Raw genomic sequence first — 21,448 nt, 5'->3', positions numbered from 1 at the left:
TTAAAATAGCCTATAGATTAGGGGAGTAAGGCATGGGGGGGCAGCCTATAGATTAGGGGAGTAAGGCATGGAGGGGCAGCCTATAGATTAGGGGAGTGAGGGATGGGGGGCAGCCTATAGATTAGGGGAGTAAAGCATGGGGGCAGCATATAGATTAGGGGAGTGAGGCATGGGGGGGCAGCCTAATGATTAGGCAAGTGAGGCATGGGGGTCAGCCTGAAGATTAGGCAAGTGAGGCATGGGGGGGGGGGGGGGGCAGCCTATAGATTAGGCAAGTGAGGCATGGGGGGAAGCCTATAGATTAGGCAAGTGAGGCATGAGGGGAGGGGCTAAATGAAGAGTCAGCAAGGAGCAGGGGCAGAAAGGAGCAGGAAGGGTCTGCAAGGAGCAGGGGCAGCAAGGAGCAGGAAGGGTATGCAAGGAGCAGGGGCAGCAAGGGGCAGGAAGGGTCTGCAAGGAGCAGAAAGGGACAGAAGGAGCACAAAGGTAAAGGAGCAGAAAGAATCAGAAGGAGCGCAAAGGTAAAGTTGAAGAAGGAGCAGAAAGGGACAGCAATGAGCACAAAGCTAAAGTAGGAGAAGGAGCAGAAAGGGTCTGCAAGGAGCAGAAAGGAATCAGAATGAGAAAGGAGCAGAAGGGTGCAAAATAAGCAGAAAGGAGCAGAAAGGTAAAGGAGCAGAAGGAGCCAAATATAGAAGACAGTGTCAGAAGAAAAAGAAGACTGTCAAATGAAGGAGAAGAAAAGGAGATTGGAGCAGGAAGGACAAATGAAGTGAACTTTCCACTTTATTCTGGACACCACATCATAAGACTTTGGTACCTGGGCCTGGCAGGGAAACTCTGGACCTTCTCATCTCCCCAGGTAAAAAAAAATATCAGTGTTAATGTGTTCACTTTTATTTACTGAGTGTCAGGAAGCACAGAGTGCCGCTGGGTAGGGGTGTTGCTGATTGGCTAGAGCGGTCAGCTGGCACTCTAAGCCAATCAGTAGCTCCCCATTCATAAAAAAGTAAAAATAAATTATGAACCGGGAACTAGCGATTGGCTTAGAGCGTCAACTGTCAACTCTAGCCAATCAGCGGCACCCATGCCTGACGTCAATCTGCACTTCCTGACACTCCGTTTCAGATGCCGAATACCACTGAGGGACCTGGAGCTGGAGGACGCCTTTGGGGTTAAACCGTTTGAGAGCGGTTTAACCCCTTAAAGGAAAGAGCACCCAGGGGCTTCCTGGCATCATAGCATTTTAATTTAGATGAAGTTGTTATGGTGACCAGAATGTTCCTTTAATTTGCTTAAAGGAACACTATAGTGTCAGGAATACAAACATGTATTCCTAACACCATAGTTGTGAAAACGCTATTCACCCTGGCTTTATGTGATAATCACTATGCTCCTCCCCTTCATGACACTGTCAAAAAGGGGCCAAGCATAGATATCATTACAATTATGCCCCCCCCCCCCCCCCCCCCGGAAAAATTCCTGCGGATGCCCATGATCTACCCATTGTTGTGCCACCATGAATTTGGCCAGGAAGTGTATATATATACACACACCCTATTTGCTCTTGAATTCTATGGTTTTACATATCAGCAGATTTTAAGATTATGTAAATACAACAGAGGAACAACAACAACACATGCCATATTACACCGTGTCATGATTTATTTAACAAAGAAACAAAGCCAAATGGACAAGCCATGTGTTAAAAATAAGGACACCCTTATTGCTTCCATAGAAATTAAGAGGCTACGTAAGATGATGTTTATTAAATGTCCTTGATTATTGATCAAATTAAAAACATAATTAACAATGCTACTATTAAAAAACAATAATAACTTGATTCGCAAAAATCAGAGGAAATAAATTAAAAACAAATTAAAAGCAACATAAATAAATCCATGTGAACTCTATGTTGGCTAAATGCATAAAGAGGTTTCAATGCAGGAAAAACCTTTTTAAAGGCTTTCCTACATTTTTAATTCTCAGTAGAGCACCCTGATTGTTTTGTTTTTTTGTGGCATGCACTGGCCAGCTGCCACAGAGTTAATCCTCATGCCACTCAGGTATTTTTTTAAATGATTTGTCCACTGGCTGCTAACACTGTCAGGCATAGTCCAGATTTGCAGCATCCAGGCTCAGATTTTAACAATCTGAGTACAAATTTCAGCCCCACCAAACACTACTGGAAATCAGGATTTTCTATTCTGATTTCAGAGTTTAGTGAAAGGAACATGTATTCCTGACCGTATAGTGTTAAAAACACCATCTAGTCCCTTTTTCCCCCCTGAGCCACCCTAAATATAGTAAAATGTTACCTTTATTCCAGTCTGCTGCTGCTGGCTCTGCCCCTGATCTGCCTGCGTGGCTAACATAATCACAAGTGATGACCTGAGACAATCACCATGCTCTCCCATGCGAAAGCAGTGGATTGTCAGAGCAAGCACAAATCAAACGCGGTCCTGACCAATTAGCATCACTTCATAGAGATGCATTGGGTCAATGCATCTCTATGAGGAAAATTCAGAGGGTATCCATGCAGAGGTTGGATACACTGAATGACAGTACTGCACACTGTGCATCACTGCCCCATGAAGCACCTGTAGTAGTGATCTGAGGAGTGGCCATTGGAAGTATCCCTAGGCTGTAATGTAAACATTGCATTTTCTCTGAAAATACCTTGTTTACTACAAAAATCCTGAAGGGACTGAGAACAAATACAATAAGTTGTAATTGTTCTGGTGACTATGTTGTCGCTTTAACCTATAACTTGTGTTTACAATGTTTTTTTAAGATGCTCAATTTTTTTCTATTAAATTTAAACTAAAGGTTAACTATATCACATAATAACACAGAGTGGACTGGGCAAAGCCAGGTCAAACATTGCAAATAAAGAGACGAAAAAGTAACCTTGTTTAATGTCTCCTCTTCTCTGTATGCATTTTCTGTACCAGGGGTGCCCAAAAGGTAGATCACCAAATGTATTAAAACTACAGCTTCCATGGTGCTTTATCCTTCTGAAGGCATGCAAAGCATCATGGTAGTTGTAGTTCTACAACATCTGGGGATCTACCTTTTTGGCACTACTGCTCTACAATAACTGCCAGTTTCAAAAGACAAAGCTTATAACAATGACAGAGAGAGCTAGGATGGAGGCAACCAGTTGCAGGATAAAGAGGTTTGGATTTCTACATGTAATGGTATTTTTCACACCCCACAAACACATCTTTGTTAAATATTGGGTTAAGTAAACGTAATACTTAAAAATCATGGGAAGTAACTGTTCCCTTTCAATGTTTCTTGTATATGTCATTAAGTTAGGGGAGGTGTTTATGGTGTTCATTCTGCTGATGCTGATATCCAAACTCCAAAGAGAAATACTTTGGGTATTGGGTAATTATTAGAAAACTATTTTCACTTCATTTAAGGTGTTGCTAAATGTCTGCTAATCTTGTTTAAACACAATGATTTCTTTTCAGTGGGATGCATGTAATGCATGGAGTTATAGAAACAACCTAAGTTTTTTTGTTTGTTTGGTTTTTTTTTTAATAGCAAAATGCCCTTTACACCTGGTGTGAATTTGTAGGCAATTTGGAACATTGAACGATCTGTACTGTATAAGCACAGCTACTACTTTTTTGTTGTTGTAAACATTTGAGTTCATCAATGATATGATGTTGGTATTCATTTGATCTACTGCATTATCTTATTTTATTTCCTAGCTGTAATTTCACCTCCAGAAGTCAAACTGATTCCAGGCGAGAATTCCTTTACCATAAATATTTCTAATCCTCCTGATCCAAATATATTTCCAAACCTTGAGTATCAGGTTTTAGTGAAAAACACAAATAGTAACAATGTGGTAAGTATGGAGAAATAAATAGCAACTGTGGATAATTTATCATGCATGGTTACAATGAAGTGGTTATTTGATTACTTTTATTAGAAAGAAACATAAGGCACACATGCACTAAATAATCATATTTGTCAGACAGCTTGACAACTTTCATTTATTCACTTAACTCCAAATTTTAGCAAATTAAAGTCTAAATGGCAAAAGAAAAGACTTAAAAGGGACACTATAGTCACCTGAACAACTTTAGCTTAATGAAGCAGTTTTGGTGTATAGAACATGCCCCTGCAGCCTCACAGCTCAATCCTCTGACATTTAGGAGTTAAATCCCTTTGTTTATGAACCCTAGTCACACCTCCCTGCATGTGACTTGCACAGCATTCCATAAACACTTCCTGTAAAGAGAGCCCTATTTAGGCTTTCTTTATTGCAAGTTCTGTTTAATTAAGATTTTCTTATCCCCTGCTATGTTAATAGCTTTTTAGAACCGGCAAGAGCCTCCTGTATGCGATTAAAGTTCAATTTAGAGATTGAGATACAATTATTTAAGGTAAATTACATCTGTTTGAAAGTAAAACCAGTTTTTTTTTCATGCAGGCTCTGTCAATCATAGCCAGGGGAGGTGTGGCTAGGGCTGCATAAACAGAAACAACGTGATTTAACTCCTAAATGACAGTGAATTGAGCAGTGAAATTGCAGGGGAATGATCTATACACTAAAACTGCTTTATTTAGCTAAAGTAATTTAGGTGACTATAGTGTTCCTTTAATTTGGCAATCGGATAGCAATTTGTTACAATTAGTAAATAAACTCATGTATTTACCAAATGTTTACCGAATCCATGTTTTAATTATGTTGTTGTCACATAAATTTAAAGGGAAATCAAAAATAATGGCAGTATGTACCATATAATTCAAAATGATCATGCCATTGCTAGAAACTATATTTATTTAACCCCTTAAGACCGCAGCCAAATGTACAAGTTGTGATCCAAAAAAAACGTAAACAAAACCTGGCATTTGCGCTACATGTCTGTCCAACCGTAATTCACCTCTTTCATATTAAATGCACCCACAGTTATTATATATCATTTTATTCAGGGGAAACAGGGCTTTCGTTTAACATCAAATATTTAGGTATGGAACATAATTTAATATGAAAAAAATATTACAAAAATGAGAGAAAATAAGATTTTTTTAATTTTTTTTAGTTCTACGTGACATTCTAACTGTGAATGTCATAATACTGTTTGCTTTTACTGCAATACAATACACATATTTGTATTCAGCGATGTCTCACGTGTAAAACAGTACCCCCTATGTACAGGTTTTATGGTGTTTTTGGGAAGTTACAGGGTCAAATATAGCATGTTACATATTTCAGTTTTTTCACATTGAAATTCGCCAGATTGGTTACGTTGCCTTTGAGACCATATGGTAGCCCAGAAATAAGAATTACCCCCATGATGGCATACCATTTGCAAAAGTAGACAACCCAAGGTATTGCAAATGGAGTATGTCCAGTCTTTTTTAGTAGCCACTTGGTCACAAACACTGGCCAAAGTTAGTGTTAATATTTGAAAATGCAAAAAACTAATTTGAACGCAAATTTTGGCCAGTGTTTGTGACTAAGTGGCTACTAAAAAAAAAAAACCATACCCTATTTGCAATACCCTGGGTTGTCTACTATTGCAAATGGTATGCCATCATGGAGATAATTTTCATTCCTGGGCTACCATACGGTCTCAAAGGCAACCTGGCGAATTTTAATGTGAAAAAACTGAAACGCAAACCTTATATTTGACTCTGTAACTTTTGAAAACACCATAAAACCTGTACATGAGGGGTACTGTTATACTCAGGAGACTTCACTGAACACAAATATCAGTGTTTCAAAACAGTAAAACGTATCACAACAATTATATCGTCAGTGTAAGTGCCATTTGTGTGTGAAAAATGCAAAAAATGTCACTGTCACTGACAATATCGTCGTTGTAATATATTTTACTGTTTTGAAACACTAATTATTGTGTTCAGCGAAGTCTTCCGAGTAAAACAGTACCCCCCATGTACAGGTTTTATGGTGTCTTGGAAAGTTACAGGGTTAAATATTGTGCTAGCAAATTAAATTCCCTATAGTTTCAGCATGGGTTGTCAGGCAGGTCCCGCTAATTGTAATTAATAAAATGACCTAATTATGTAAAATTATTACATAAATATATGCGTAGAATTATTATATATATAGGTGTGTATATATATATGTGTGCATATATATGTATATAATTTTTTTTATTATTTTTATTTATATATAGGTATATATTTAGTGATATATACGTATATACTTATGTATATAGATATATATTATTTTGTTCTAGATGTATTTTGATATCAATATATATATATTAATTTTAAAATACAGTTAGAACGAAATTTCGCATGTTTATATATTTTTTATCTATTTATTTTGTATTATTTTTTTATTTAATTTTTTAACGTATTTATATATTTATTTATTTTTTATTATATATAAATATATATATAATAACAATTATATATATATTTAATCAATATCATTGTACGTGTATTTTGATATTAATATATATATATATAATTGTGTATATATTAATATTAAAATACATGTAGACAGTGTATGTATATTTATGTGTAAATGTGTATATGTGTATATATATACTTAGATCATATATATAATAAATATATATATGATCTAAGTATATATAATCTTATTTTTACACTGTGTTAACAGATTTTATTTGAATTTCAGACAGCAGGGGGAGTACCTGTCATTACAGGCACTCCCCCTGCTGGCACTGCCTTGGACGGCTATGCCGTCCATGTGATCGCGGGGTCCTCGCAAGGACCTCGCGATCACATGGCCCTGGGGGTCCGAAGAGGACGGAGGGGGACTCCCTGGGCTCCCAGGTAAGTCCCCCATACCGCGATCGCCGGCGTGGGATCGCCGGCGACCGGGTAAGTACATAAGACCGCAGGACGTTCTATGCCGCCCTGCGGATTTTAGAGCCATCTAAATAAGGACGGCATAGAACGTCCTGCAGTCTTAAGGGGTTAATAAATTATGGTGCTTTTTCATACAGTGAAAAATATGTCAACACTAGGAATTTCCTGGATTTCTGAACAAATTAGTCATAAATGTAATCTGATCACAAGAGCAAGAGCCAGCTTAAAGGGACACTGTAGGCTCCCAGACCATTTCAGCTCATTGATATACAGATACAGATGCAAACACTGAAACACATGCAGATACACAGACACACATGTAAATGTACAGACACACAGATACAAACACTGATACACATACATTTGCACAGACACACTGAGACACACAGATAGAGACACATGGTCATATATATATATATATGTGTGTATATATATATATATATATATATACACACACATATACACACACACACATGTAGATGCACAGATACACTGATACAAACATTAGCACATGCGGAAAAACACACACACTGACACACATGTAGATGCAAAGACATACAAATATAAACACTGACACACGTACAGTTGCCCAGATATACTGATACACACTGACACACATGCAGAAAGACAGATACAGACACTGACACATATACAGATGTACAGATTTACAGATACAAACAGTGACACACTTACAGATACAGACAAACAGATACAAACATAGACATACAGATGCATACACTGAAACACATGGAGATACACAAATACACACACACACACACACACACACACACACACAGGTCAACATTTTAGCCACCCTCTAGTTTCCCACCATGCTTGTGCCCCCCTCCCACTGCATGGCTGGGTCTATGTCAGCTGGATGGAAGTCACCAACTCTCACTTCCTCTCAGCATTCCCTGGAGAGAAGAAGGGGCCCAGTCGCACTGTTAAAGCACTGCAGCAAATGACTGGGATCCTGCATGGGCCACCCAATGGACCCTCAGCCTGCAGTTCCCAACCTCAGTAGTACAGCTTCACTGCCACTAGCGGTTGAACCGCCAATACCTACTCATGGAGGAACTGGATTGTATCCCTCTGGTATGTGGACCACAAGTTTGGAGCCCCTGATCTATCATGGATTATTCTGAGTTACAAACCTGCTTTTAGTTCACCAATATTCTTGGGATTTCTTGATTTTTAATTTATATCACAAAACCTCAGTTGGGTTTATGTCAGGACTGAGCTACAGCACCTTATTAAGGAAGTATTTTGATTATTCCATCCAATTAGACACTTACAAGCCCTGTGGGATTCCTGGAGGCTGCTCGACTCAAATCATTATATTGTGTTTTTTTGTTTTTTTTTTTACATTACCAGCCATTAGTTTAATGTGTATTTTGAGTCACAATCTTTCTGAAGAGCAAAGGGCCCAACTGGCAGTGTGTTGGCAAACTGGCCCATCACTTTAACATTCTCATTAAGTTTCTTAAGCTTTCTATGAACATGGAAATTTTGGGTGACATTATTTATCCATGCTGATCTACAGAAACCAGTACAGCAAGAAAGCAGATCTGGACACATCTTATTAATGTTATGAACTAAAATGGGTGACTTGTTGGAATTTTTAGAGTTAAATTTTAGACTAAAATAAGTGAATGAAACATTGTAGTAGCCGGAATTTCACAATGTGGGTACATTTGCAGAACGTTTTTAATTTGCTTTGATTTACCTTCGAATTCTTAGCAGTTTTATAATTTAGTGAATAACCCTGAAGTCTGTCTTCACTGTCTAAGTGTGTGCTAAATTATAAACAGCGTGAATGGTTAAAATTGTATTTCCTTGTATAACTGATCATAGTAGAAAGAGAGAGATTTTAGCTCCAGAGACTCTTGATTAGCATATTTGTGATTGAAAATATTTTATGCTCATCTTAAAAATAAGCACATATAAGTAAACATTAAAAGATAAAACTTGATGCACTTCACATGACTAACGATTATTACAGTTTACAGCTAACTCTCCAAGGTTAGAACCCTATAAGGGTGAGTAGGAAGAACAGACTAATTTGTACAGTCTAAAAATCTGCACCCAAAATATATGCTATACCTGAGGAACCAATGCCCAATATTGCCATTACCATATAGCCTGTTAGATAGCACAGATAGTCATGAAATATAGTCCTTTTTCTTGGGATAGAGCAAGTAATTATAATCATAACACACGTAGGTCAGTTGCATTATTCCTGTCAACTACAACCATATTTGGAATGGATTGCTTCTATAATTTAGCAATGTGAATGATTGCATTGCTTCAAATTAATACAGCTAGAACTCTTCAGGATATTTTAGGTTGCTTAGACTAAAAAGAATATAGTAAAAAATATGTTTCTCTTTTAGTGGCATACTAAGAATTTTTGGGAAAACAACTTAACCCCAAACACCACCTACTGTGTTACTGTAATTTTTACTTATGGCGAATTTGAAAAAATAACGATTTCTTCTCCAAACGTGTGTGCCACTACTCCAGAAGGTGAGATATTTAAATTATGAAGCAGGAATAATTTAATGTGTTTAGCTTGCTATGATTGATAGTTCTCATTGATCAGGATTAACAATGTATTTGTTTATTTTAATTTTTTTCTTTACAATCCAATGGATCTTAGACTTGAAAATAGATTAAGAAGTTAATTCTATATGTGTTAAATGAATTAATATCTTTGTTGAAGTGTTTTGAAGTGCTAATGGTGGTAGGAGCCTGGATTTGCTGTGCTTCTATCTGAACCACTGCACATCCTGAATTATTGTTAATTGGGTGTTGGGGGCCAGATCCACTCTGAAGACATGTGACTTAAGCAGCCCAGAACTCTGGCTACTTAATGTCAGTTATGTGCATAGTGTCAATTCTGCACACTGCCGGCAGACATACAAATCTTGCCTCCCCCTCACTCCCTCCTACGGTGTGCTCCCTCCCGACTCCCTGTAAATTGAATAAGGTTTTTTTGTTGATAGATTTTTTTTTTTTATATTAGCCTTCCCTTCTCCCTCCGCTCACCTGATCAGATCGATCTGAGCCTCTGAAATTGTCCAATTACAGTCTTCGCTATGACAAAGAAATATAGTTCTACAACATATGGGTAACTAACATTTGGCCATTTCTGCCATTTTGATTGAAGTAACAGTTCTGTGCAATAACTCTTCTACGATACCATAGAGAAGAGTGACCAAAAAGCATATCCTCATGATTTGAAGATGTGTATATATAATTAGTTCTCCAGCTGTGTCTCTCAACTTCCCAGTATATCTTTAAGCAACTCCTTTTGTCCTTGTTGCCCTATGCCCTTCACTACCCTGGTATGAACGCACTCTAGATATTGGCAACTATACTGGCCCATCACTTTAAAAAATTGACAACTGATCAGTGAAATTACATGTTTGTCCTAAACAGATTAGTTGAAAACATTGCTGAGCTGGAAGTCCTGCAAAAATGCCATCAGGTCAGTCAGCGGGAACCTAATTTTGAGGTCTTGCTGAATATTACTAAGGGACAGTTAGTTGATGTCATACGTATTTTATTTTATGAGAATATACATCTATGTAAGACACATTAATTTTATAATGCCTAAAATCTGGGTGTCCTACAAGAGAACACCTGCTGTGCATCTCCCATAATTCTCTACCAATCCAGGGCTGCCATAGAATTATGGGTGTTCTTTTCCAGCAATAGATGGAGGGACATATTTGAATGCACAGAGCACTAAGGAATTTCTGTACACATTATTTTTCAACATTGTCATTATCAACTCTCAGATTTTAGTGGCAGCTAATCAATATTGTTTTATTTCTTTGCTACAAGATGTTACAATGATTTTGAAACATTTAAAATGGTATATCGAAGAATGAATGGGCCTATTGTAATGTTACATTGTTTCTTTTCAGATCACAGTTCACATGAAGCTGCCAAACTTATATCTTTAATTGCTTTGACATTTCTGATCATTGTGTTTACTGTAGCCACAGGATATCATATTTTTAAATATGTGCACGTCAGTCAATTGGCACAACCTTCTATTCTGGTATGTATTACTCTTTATTACTTATTAAGATGCATTTACTCGTGGGGGACTGCAGGGCCATTGGGACATTGTGTTGCCTGGTTCTAAGGGTGAAATGCATTGTGGGAGGGCAGTATATGAGTGGTGACAATGCGTGAGGGTGACAGTGTGGGGGGGGCAGTATGTAATGTGACAGTGTGGTGGGCTGTGTGTGGGAGGGTAACAGTGTGGGGTCTGTACTTGGTAGGGTGCTGCACCCGGTGGAGCTGCAGACCAAAGGCGTTGGGCTCCCTCCACATGGGCAGATTAAGTGGAGGGGACCCCGCACCGAGGCTTGCTTGGGCACTCAGTTATGGACCAAGGACCTGATTAATCAGTCTGCCATTCCACTACTGTAATAACAACTCAAGTTGCGCAAGGCAAGTCATCACAGAGCGATGGAACGTGAGTGGAATGAAGTCCCTGCAACCCAGGTTATCCTCCCCCTCCCAACACCCCTGTCCCAGCAGAGGGACTGATTGGGGAAGGTTAAACATTCCACTAGGGGCAGCAAAATTATTGTCTGGGGTTGCTCTCTCTATCGGGCAGAGTGAGCCATCCTGTATTTTGGATCTGTCCTGCCCTTATGCAAATGGCCTGGTTCTTTTTGTAATTGCACAAGATGAGTTAAAACTAGCTTTAGATCTGAGTGGGGACCCACCGAAGAGCATGCTAATTGAGCTGTTGTCCGTTCTCAGTATTTTCATGCGCCCTGTTTTTTGTTCTCCCTCTGAATGTGCCCTCTGAATGTGCTGCCTGGAGTGGTGGTCCCACCTGGGCCTATGGACGGGCCAGCCCTGGGGTACTGGCATTGAGGGCAGGGGGACTGGCATTGTGGGCAGTTGTCTCTTAGGCATGCACAGATCTCTGTGAATAGTTCTTCATACTGTGCAGGTCATGGAGGCTGAGCGAATATATAATGGCACACCTTGCAACTCCAGCAGCCTCCATCTAATTAGATCTATATGTATTGCATGCTTCAAGTAGAACCATGTACACTGAGATCTGTGAGTTTCCTATGCAAAAAAAAAGGCAATTGATTTGTACTTGTCCTTCTGCAATCAGGGCAAACTACATATTCAGGCACTCAGGAAAGACGGAGCGTCCAGGAGGAGGCCTACATAGGTCCCTGGGTTTGGTTCTCCTCCATCAGCCGGTGTGTGAAATATGTTAATGTGGCCGCCACTTTAAGCTTTAAACTTAACAAGTGTGCTGGCGGGACATTCCATACAGTAGCAGTTTGCTCGGACCCTGTGCTGGGAAGGAGTGATCCTTTAATGAAACTCTCATATCAAAGTTTCAATTTTGGGAGCTATCTACTAAACAGCTGAAAGACCAAGATTAAGAAAATCCCTTAAGAAAAATATATTTCAGTTGTTTAGTAAATCATTTCCTTATTTGCTATTCTTATGTGGGATTGCAGTATTTAAGGATAACAAATTAGGGAACTATCTATTAACCACATACAAATTTTCATGCACGCACACACACAATCTCAGGCATACACACATAATCAAGTAGCAGGTACCTACTCTGCAAAACACAGTTAGCGGCGGTCAAACTAGGCAGGGGACACACAGGGAAGCAATGAATAATCTAAGGAGGACATTGCCCTGTGCCCCCCTCACCTCCTTTAGCAATGCCATAGGTCATTACAATGGGCAGATCATGTTTACAAATCCCGTATAGCACAATGGGGAACACAATGTACATGCCACACAGGAAGCAGCACAAATTGTATTTTGAGTTTGTCTGCTTTATTTGAAGAAACATATTACTTACCTGTTTTTTATATTCATATGCAAAATATACTTTAATGTAAAAAAAAACCCAACTTACTTGAATCTCGCTGGACATTTACTCCTCCAGCCTTTGCTTCTGGTCATCTCCATTAGCAATCTGGTTAGCTCTACTGAGCTAAGCAGGGGCAGGGAGGATTGCACTCATTGGCTAAGAGTGTCAGCAGAGCAGTCCTGAATCAGTCAGGCTTGCTCTGCAGTGATATCCAACTTTTCCTGCAGAAGTGCCTGCATCTGCAAACCCAGGTAAGTTGTCAAACCATACTAAAACAGTTGTCTGTTAACTATGGGAGGATTCCAGGAAACTTCTAGAACTATAACCACTACCCCAGGGTTCTGCCGTGGTTATGGTGCTTGGAGTGTTTCTTTTATTTTGTCCCTTGCTTCCTAATATGTTGTGTGAGGTTCTGGGAAAAAGAGATAGTATCTCTCTCTCCACCACATCTACCAGCAAATCAATAAAAGGAAAAGTATAGAATTAAGTATGGTGGCCACAGACCTGGAAGAATGCCCAATAATGTGGCTTCTGTCATTCTGACATCTCAGGACATGTATGCCCTACTATTACAGAATGAAGGAAGCAAGTATGAATAAGAATGTGTTTGTGCGTGTGCATAAGTGGGTTTAAGTCTATATGACCATGTAGGTGTTTGTCTTCATGTTTACATAGTTTGTAATCTTTGAGTTCCCATGAAGAGCATTTGAGGATAAGGTGGGACTTTGCAGACAAGACGCTGGCTAATATTTGCAAACCCATGAAATCAGAATAAGACTGATGAGAGGAATAAGAGATGACAACTCCATATGTTTGATGTGCAAGGAGGCACCTCCCAAAGCATTATGCAAACAATTAACTATAGCTATAGCTGTGTAGCTACTTTTTTCAATGGAAGAGGTAGAAAAGCATCAGAACTGCAGGCTGTCAGAATATAGGTGAAAATTGGCATGGGTGGTCAGAATGGAGCAGTTAAATATGAATGAAATAGATGTTGTTCACTACCAAGAAATCACGTGACCAGATACTGTGGTGAATCCATCCCTGGAATGATTAAGATGATATTTACAACAAAACTCCTGTGCAATACAGATTGTGCACATATATCATAATACAGGGATTAGTTGGAGCAATAAAAAGTAATTCTGTGGTATTTGAAATTATCAAAATTGTTGGATAACATAACATTCTTTTTGTTTATTTCAGAATCTACCTCCTGGAAGAAAAGATGCAACATTTCATATAGAGGCACATGTTGCCATTAACATCATCACAACTGATGTGTGTAATCCACAAATGTCAGAAGCTTCCATGAATAGCAAGCCAGACATACAAATGGAGAGTGACGTACAATTCACTAGTGAACAAGTTCTGTTTTCTCACAACACAGAAACAGTGGAAGATATTGATTATGTAACTCTTCAAGAGCCAGCCTGTAAAACAAATACAACACAATGCAAAAAGCCAGTTGTCATAACAAATATTACACCTTATGATATGCCACATCATCCACCTGAATCACAATCACCCCTGCAATCTGTAGCACCTTCTGATTCAAAGGATGATGACATTGTTCATTATGGTTGTATTAAAACCAATTGTCGAAGTTCTCAAGTTCAAGAGGGGAGCACCTTAGACGTTGATAAAACAGAATATGCTTTACAGAAACTTTCAGTCAGTTATGTCCCTAAGGTGGTTGATGAGCCAAAAGTGTGCCATCATAAATTGGAAAACCCACATGTGGACCAAGGTCTGGAGTATTTGCAAGAATTAGCTGACAAAAGTCTTATCAAGCCTAATGGTCTGTTTATTAGCTGGACTCCTTCCTGTCATCAGTTACCTCAGCCTATTGTATTTAAGAAGGTGTTGGAAGCAGACTGTGAAGAGGACCTCCAGGATGTGAAAGTAGGTCTTCTTTCAAAACTTTACATGCCTCTTGCTTTGGATGATCCTTCTGAAGAAAATGAACTCTTGCAGTTAGAGAAACGGTGGGGACTGCATATACAAATACCTGAATAGACAACAATTTTAACAACTTGTAATGTTTACAGATACCACACATTTGATCAACAATTTTGCAACATCTACAATCAAAACTGGAATGGCACAAAATAATTCTCCTATTCACAGTGAGGAATTTAGAATTTTTAAAAATGTAATAGTTCTGAAAGATAAGGTGAATTGCTGCTCAATATTCTTAAAGTTTTCATGACGTGAAGTTTTCATGACGTGAACTGTGTACCAATTTTTGACAGGATAGTCTCTATCCTGTCCCACTGTTTTAGGTGTATTCCCTGGTGGAAAGTGCAGTACTAAGACATCATTAAAGGGAATTTGTAGTGCCACTGTAGCTCTTGATAGTGCCAACCTTCCTTCCCCGTGGTGCAGAAGGGGTTAAAAACCTCTTCTGTCACTTACCTGAGTCCAGCGCCGATGTCCCTTGAAAGTCAGCCGGCAGAGTAGATCTAAGGCACTTGCACGGCCATGGCTATTCTTGCCTTAGGGATTTCCCCATAGGAAAGAATTGTATGGGGTTTTGAATAACACTGGACATCCTCATGCATATCATCAGGATATCCAGTGCCAGGCAACCAAAAGTCAACAACTAGAGGTGGATTTAACACTGAGGTGGATGTTCAATAACTTAATAATTACTTTTGCAGGGTTAAGTGACCTGGGCCACTGCACCCAGACCACTTCAATGAGCTGAAGTGGTCTGGGTGCCTATGGTGTCCCTTTAATCACACTCTTTTCACACTAAGGGAACTAGGGCAATTCGATGAGTTCTGTAACAGTTATTTCTGCATGGCATTTCCTTCATGGGGCCTCCTGACATAACTGGTAGTCTGCCTGGCTTGCATTCTAACCAGGCTGACAAACCTATTATTCAGGAGAGAATGCCTCCTTTAGCTTTTTCTTTACATAATTATATAAAAGATTACACATTTGTGTTCTCTACATTATAGTTCATATATATTTATATTCATTTATATGTGTGGTCAGGGACAATAAGCCAAGTCAGAGTATTGATGGTGGTTAAAGTAGGATGTGGTATAAGTCGGTTGTGGTGTGCCGAAACCAACGTTCGGGTAGGCCTGTAAATAAAGAGTGCCCACCAAAATGAATGGCTTGAAAGAGGGAGCTTTGGGTGGGCCAAACCAGGCGATATTGGCCCAAAGGGGTGGCCTTAGTCTTTATAGGCCATGTAACTCCTCACACAACTCCAGTCTCTGCCTTTCTATTAATAACTGGAGGGAATATCAGAGTTGGCAGTCGTGTATACAGCATCTTAAATTGTTTCATAAAATTATTATCTTATTGTCATTTTAACTTTAAATATTTTACTGTCATAAAATTACTATGAATGAAAATAAAATTACTATATTCTTTTATTCTTTCTATTTATTGCAGACCATCAAACACTATGTGTTGTGAATTATATAATAGTTATAACCTTTGCACATATTTGAAAGAAGAATAATTTCTATACAATTCTGTCTGCTAGCTTACCTGACTATAAATATGTGCATCATCTCTTCCATCTGCCCACCTGTCCATCTGCTTCTCTCTATATAAATGTATAGACCACATAAATAAAGATAACTCTGACAGTTGCTTTCTAATTCAGATGACTTTTCTTCAAATGGGAAGTAATGTTTAGTTTTGCCCATTCCATTGGCTTTTTAAATGACTCTGTCCTTTGCAAGATGCCTAATTCCTTTGGTGAACAAGATCCATGCCATCAGTACATATGCCCTACCAGTCATTAGGTACCCATCTAAGATAATAACTTGGCCTCAAAGAAGAGCTGGACACCTTGGATTTCAAGACCAGGAAACTACACATGATAAATGAAAAATTCCACCAGAAATGTAGTAATTAGAAACTGTTCACCAGTTGAAAGGAAGGAGGTCTGGGCATGATGAGTGTCAAGGCCACAGTCCTGCATGAAACATAGAGCATTCACAAATAGATCATGAAGATAGCCTGCACAGATAAACTTCTAAGGGAATGTTTGGGACAGCATCAGATAGAAGATTTAAGTAAGGTGGAGATTCAATAGCAAGACAAACCACTCCATGGTATGCATCATCAGCAGATAGTAGATGTGGCTCACATTACAAAATCCTATCAATGGTTGGAAATAGCAGGATGGACAAATAGCAGCACCCGAGAAGAAATGCACACAAAAATAAAACACAGAGAGGTGAGAAAGTAATATATATATATATATTTGTAGTCGGGGACATAAGCCGTAAGTGTACTGATTATACCAGAGTATGAAAGTCGGTTGAGGTGTGCCGTAACCGACGTATGAGGTAGGCCTGAAATAAAAGAGGGCCCACCCAGGAATGGTTTATAGAGGGTTGTGGTGGGAGGGATGAACCCGGCTATTCCAGTGCTGAACCAGAGGGGGCCTGAGCTTTTATAGCCGGGTAACCCCTCCCACAACTACAGGCTATGCCTTACTATTTGTAGTCGGGGACATAAGCCGTAAGTGTACTGATTATACCAGAGTATGAAAGTCGGTTGAGGTGTGCCGTAACCGACGTATGAGGTAGGCCTGAAATAAAAGAGGGCAAAAAGGTTGGAGTAAACAATTCATTTTATTTATACACAGATTACATAGCAAGACCTTTGAATGCTGATCTTAGTTCTATTTCTGGTTGTGGAATGTAAGTGGTGTAAACCGCTGATTTCCACCGACCTAATCTTTTAATTATGTGAGATGGTACGCCATGACTAGAGGCTGCTGAAGCGGCTCCGATTCTGAACGAGTGACCGGAAAATCCTGTGGGATTGAGGCCGAGTCGGGTGAACAGAGTTCTGACGTACTGAATGAACTTGGCCGTTGTTAAGGGTAGACCTTGGAGTGTGAGTAGTGGGGTGTTTTGATTGAGACCTGTGAGGGAGGCCAAAAAGGTGTCGAATACTGCGACCGGGCACCACTGATTGCCCGTGGGGTAGTAGCAGATCTTAGTCGGTGGGCCTACTTGGTTAGTTTTTGTGCGACCTAGGCTGAGAACGTAGTGATCTGTGTTTCTCTGGAGATTTGAAATGTAGAGAGGCTGACAAGAAACACTATTGGTAGTGAACTCGTTTGGACGTAGAAACCCATAGAAAGCTAGGTATGCCGCTGTCTTGATAACCAGGTTGGTATGGGATTCGAAAGGTTTGGAGTCCAAAATATTGGAGAGTGAGCGGAACTTGGGACCGTCTATCGGTAGTCTAGACGAGGTAGTGGGTATGTCTAATCTCATTATACCTTTTAATATGGTTTTTACGGGATAGGAAGATATGAAGGGTTTAGTACTAGGGTAGGCACTGATGATATGATGTTGTATACCCGAGAGATATAGTTTAATGGTGTTCAATGCTAATTTTAGGTTAAGGTGGCAGAAAGAAATAAAGGCGATAATGGAGTCTAAAGAATGGGTGTTGGTTAACTGATGGTCTGTTGTGAATTTGGTGTATAAGCTAAATGCTCGATTATAAGCGCGGGATGTGTTTGTGGATAGGGCTGCTCCGGCTAGGTATCTGCTGTGAGATAGCAGTCTTTCTAGTCCAGGATGAGGTCTCGGAATGGAGGGGTGCTGACCGGTCTGGAGTTGGCTGTGGGATGTGTCTTGAAGAAAACCTGTAAGTTAAATCGAGACAATGCATCAGCGGCTATGTTGGTTTTCCCTGGGATGTGGATGCAAGTGATATGGAACTGTAGTGTCGCTGCTAACCAAGTCAGCCTTCGAATCAGTCTCATGATGGTGAGTGAGGAGGATCTACCCTTGTTTATTATGTCACAGGCTGGTTTGTTGTCGGAAAAGCATTTTACCGCTTTCCCCTGCCATAAGTGTCCCCACACTCTTGCGGCTGCCACTATTGGGTAGATCTCAAATAGAGCCGATGTACTCGGAAATGAGGGTAGACCTAGGGTTTCTACCGGCCATGAATCTCTGAACCAGTCATTGATATAGATTGCTGCGAACCCTGTGTGAGCTGCTGCATCGGTCCAGATGATGGGTGAGGAGTCTGATAAAGGTGTAATGAACATGGCTACCCCATTCCAATGAGTTAGGAACCGTAACCACATGAGTAGGTCTGCCCTTGCGTGAATATCTAGCGATATCCTGCTGGAGTCTGTATTGAGCAACGGGAGGAGGTTCAGCAATCTTGAGATAAACGCCCGACCTTGTGGAATGATTTTCATGGCGAAGTTTAACGTGCCCAGTAGGGATTGTAGGTCTGACCTGGTACACGTGTCCTTCCCCAGAAAATACTTTACCATCTCAATGATCTGCTGCACCTTCTCATGAGGGAGACTAGCCTGTAACGTAACGGTGTCTAGGTCGATACCTAAGAACGTGAGTTTTGAAGTAGGGCCTATTGTCTTAGCTTGAGACAGTGGCACCCCCAATGCTGTAAATAAGGCCAACGTTTTCTGGAGACTAACTGGTGCGGACTGAGGTGGTTCTATCGTCAGGAAGTCATCCAGATAGTGCAGAACAGTGGGACAGTGAGTGACATTGAGGAGTAGCCAGCATAAAGTGTCGGCAAAAATGTCGAATAATTTCGGGCTACTTTTTGCTCCGAAGGTAAGGCGGGTGGCAAAGTAATATTTGTTTTCCCATTTGATGCCGTGCACGTGCCACAGGGACGGGTGAATGGGTAGGAGCTTGAAGGCGTTGGAAATATCGGTTTTTCCTAACCAGGCTCCCCCCCCTGCCCTCAGAATGGATTGAATGGCATCATCTACTGTGGTATACTGCAGGGAAAACTCTTCCGAAGGTATTAACGAATTGATGCTGGGAGTAGGTAAAGAATGAGGAGCGGACAAGTCGTAGATAAGTCTTTTTTTATTGTTGGACTTGCCAGTGGCAATACCTATAGGGTTGGTGCGCCAGCTGGCGAAAGGAGGGTGAACAAAGGGGCCTATGATAAAGCCGTTAGTCAGTTCGGTCTTGAGTAGTGACTGTGTAGTGATTGGGTCAAGGATAGCTGACTGTAAGTTGGGACATTCTAGAACACCAGTGGGGAGTGTGACTAGACCCGTGTGGAAACCTTCAGTGAAGCCCTGAATGAGGAAGTCGACTAAGTGAAGGGAAGGGTGTGCCTGGAGGTAGAATGCCAGGTTGTCGATGCTAACTTCGGTTAGTCATTGTTTGGGGTACAGACGATTGGGGCACATAGTTTTTGCATGTGCCCGGAAGCAGATTGAGCAGACGTGCAGCAGTCTGCAAGAACTGAACCCACAACTTCCTGAATTGAAGTTGTTGCAGATCTGCGCTTTGCCAAGGTATATAATGGGTCTGCCCAACTTGTCCTTCAATCCTCTGTGTTCTGTAGTGGAGGAACCGAAGGTAGCCCGACTAGTGGTAGGAAGGTTAGGATCGACTGGGCACAGGTTGGTGGAGTGTGAGATAGAGGCGCATAGGGCACAGGATGGAGGCTTTTGGCCCGCGAAATGGCGGCAGAAGAGTTCAGTATCCATGTTACTCCAGTTGGTATGAGTGTTAAATTGAGTTATGGATGCTGCCGCCTTGGCCGAAAACGATTTGTGGTAATCATAGAAGGAAAAACCCCCATACTTGTGTCCTAAGTCCACCAACTTGTGCATGTACAAGTCCAATTCCTCCCTACGGTGAGGGGAAGTGGAACAGATTACGTCACGGTAGAGGCCGAAGGCAAGGACGAATTCCGGTATGGTGAGCTTCCGGTTGAGCCTGGGATCTCTGGCTTTTAGCACAACCGAAAGATCGCCGTAGCAATAAGCCTTGTTCTCTACGACATCTTGTGATGCGATTAGCAGAGAAACCAGGTTTATGTCCTTGCCTTCCAGAATGTCTTTGCGTATTGTCGGGGGTACGAAATGTGCAGGCGTGATGATGTGGGAGGATGTGCTTGGTATTGGGTTTATGGTAGTGTCATTACCGTGGGGGAGGAGGACCGGAGTGAGGGTTGGTGCCGGAGTGAGGGTTGGTGTGGGCGAGGTGACTGTCGCCGTCTGGGGAGTTTCCAGTTTATCCAGCCTGGTGCTGATCGTGGTAATTGAGGCCAAGAGGGATGACATCAGACCCTTGATCTCATTATAGTTTTCTGAATGCAGAACTACTCCAGGTTGGGGAGTACAAGCATTAGAAATGTAAAGTTTGTACAGTTCTGCTTTGCGGGCTGTAGCTGGATACGGGACACCCATGCGACGTAGTTCAGCCGCGAGCTTGGGGATGGTCCATGACCGGAGAGCGTATGGGCTGGCTGGTTCTAGGTTCTCGGTGGGAGTGCTTGGGCCGGCCGGAGTGGCGGGTCTGGTAGGGGTTTCAGGTATGGCCAGCTCTTCTTCTTGGTCATGGGATTGAGACATACTAAAAAATGAAAAATAGGGTAAGAGACGGGTTTTGATTCTGAGCGAAGTTGCCTGAGTCAACTGGTGCTAGCTATGCCGAGCCGGCGAAACATTATCTGTCTTATGAGGAAGGTGAGGCCCTACTAATGCCAAGTGGCGAGAGAGGCTCTATCTATGTGGAGGGCCGGTTGGACGAGGGACACCTAAATGACGTGGTGGTAACGTTGGCCTCTCTGTGACTGTAACAAGACAAAGTAGGTTGGCTGTGACTGGTGAGACCCTAGCTGACCACCAAGGGTGGTTGTTGTGAGGCTCTGTCTATGCGTTGGGCCGAGGGGCGAATACCTCCGACGAGGATGGGTGTATGCCTCCCAGGAACATTTTTAATTTACAATAACTTA

The 21,448-nt window shown here is 40.9% G+C and overlaps 1 protein-coding gene across 1 annotated transcript in view; it reads left to right on the top strand.

Annotated features, from left to right (window-relative positions):
- The window catches only part of IL20RA (interleukin 20 receptor subunit alpha), a 53,418-nt gene extending 38,492 nt beyond the window's left edge, over nucleotides 1-14,926 (top strand). Inside the window, exons 4-7 of the mRNA XM_063443276.1 lie at nucleotides 3,723-3,862; nucleotides 9,222-9,354; nucleotides 10,761-10,897; nucleotides 13,916-14,926. Of these exons, the coding sequence (XP_063299346.1) occupies nucleotides 3,723-3,862; nucleotides 9,222-9,354; nucleotides 10,761-10,897; nucleotides 13,916-14,728 (1,223 nt within the window). The 3' untranslated portion in view covers nucleotides 14,729-14,926. The remainder of the gene's footprint in view (nucleotides 1-3,722; nucleotides 3,863-9,221; nucleotides 9,355-10,760; nucleotides 10,898-13,915) is intronic.
- The last annotated feature ends 6,522 nt before the right edge of the window (nucleotides 14,927-21,448 follow it).

The sequence above is a fragment of the Pelobates fuscus genome, chromosome 2 (assembly GCF_036172605.1).
Source record: "Pelobates fuscus isolate aPelFus1 chromosome 2, aPelFus1.pri, whole genome shotgun sequence".
Taxonomy (NCBI): domain Eukaryota; kingdom Metazoa; phylum Chordata; class Amphibia; order Anura; family Pelobatidae; genus Pelobates; species Pelobates fuscus.
The sequence above is the reverse complement of the archived record's forward strand: the minus strand, read 5'-3'. Positions and strand labels throughout refer to the sequence as shown.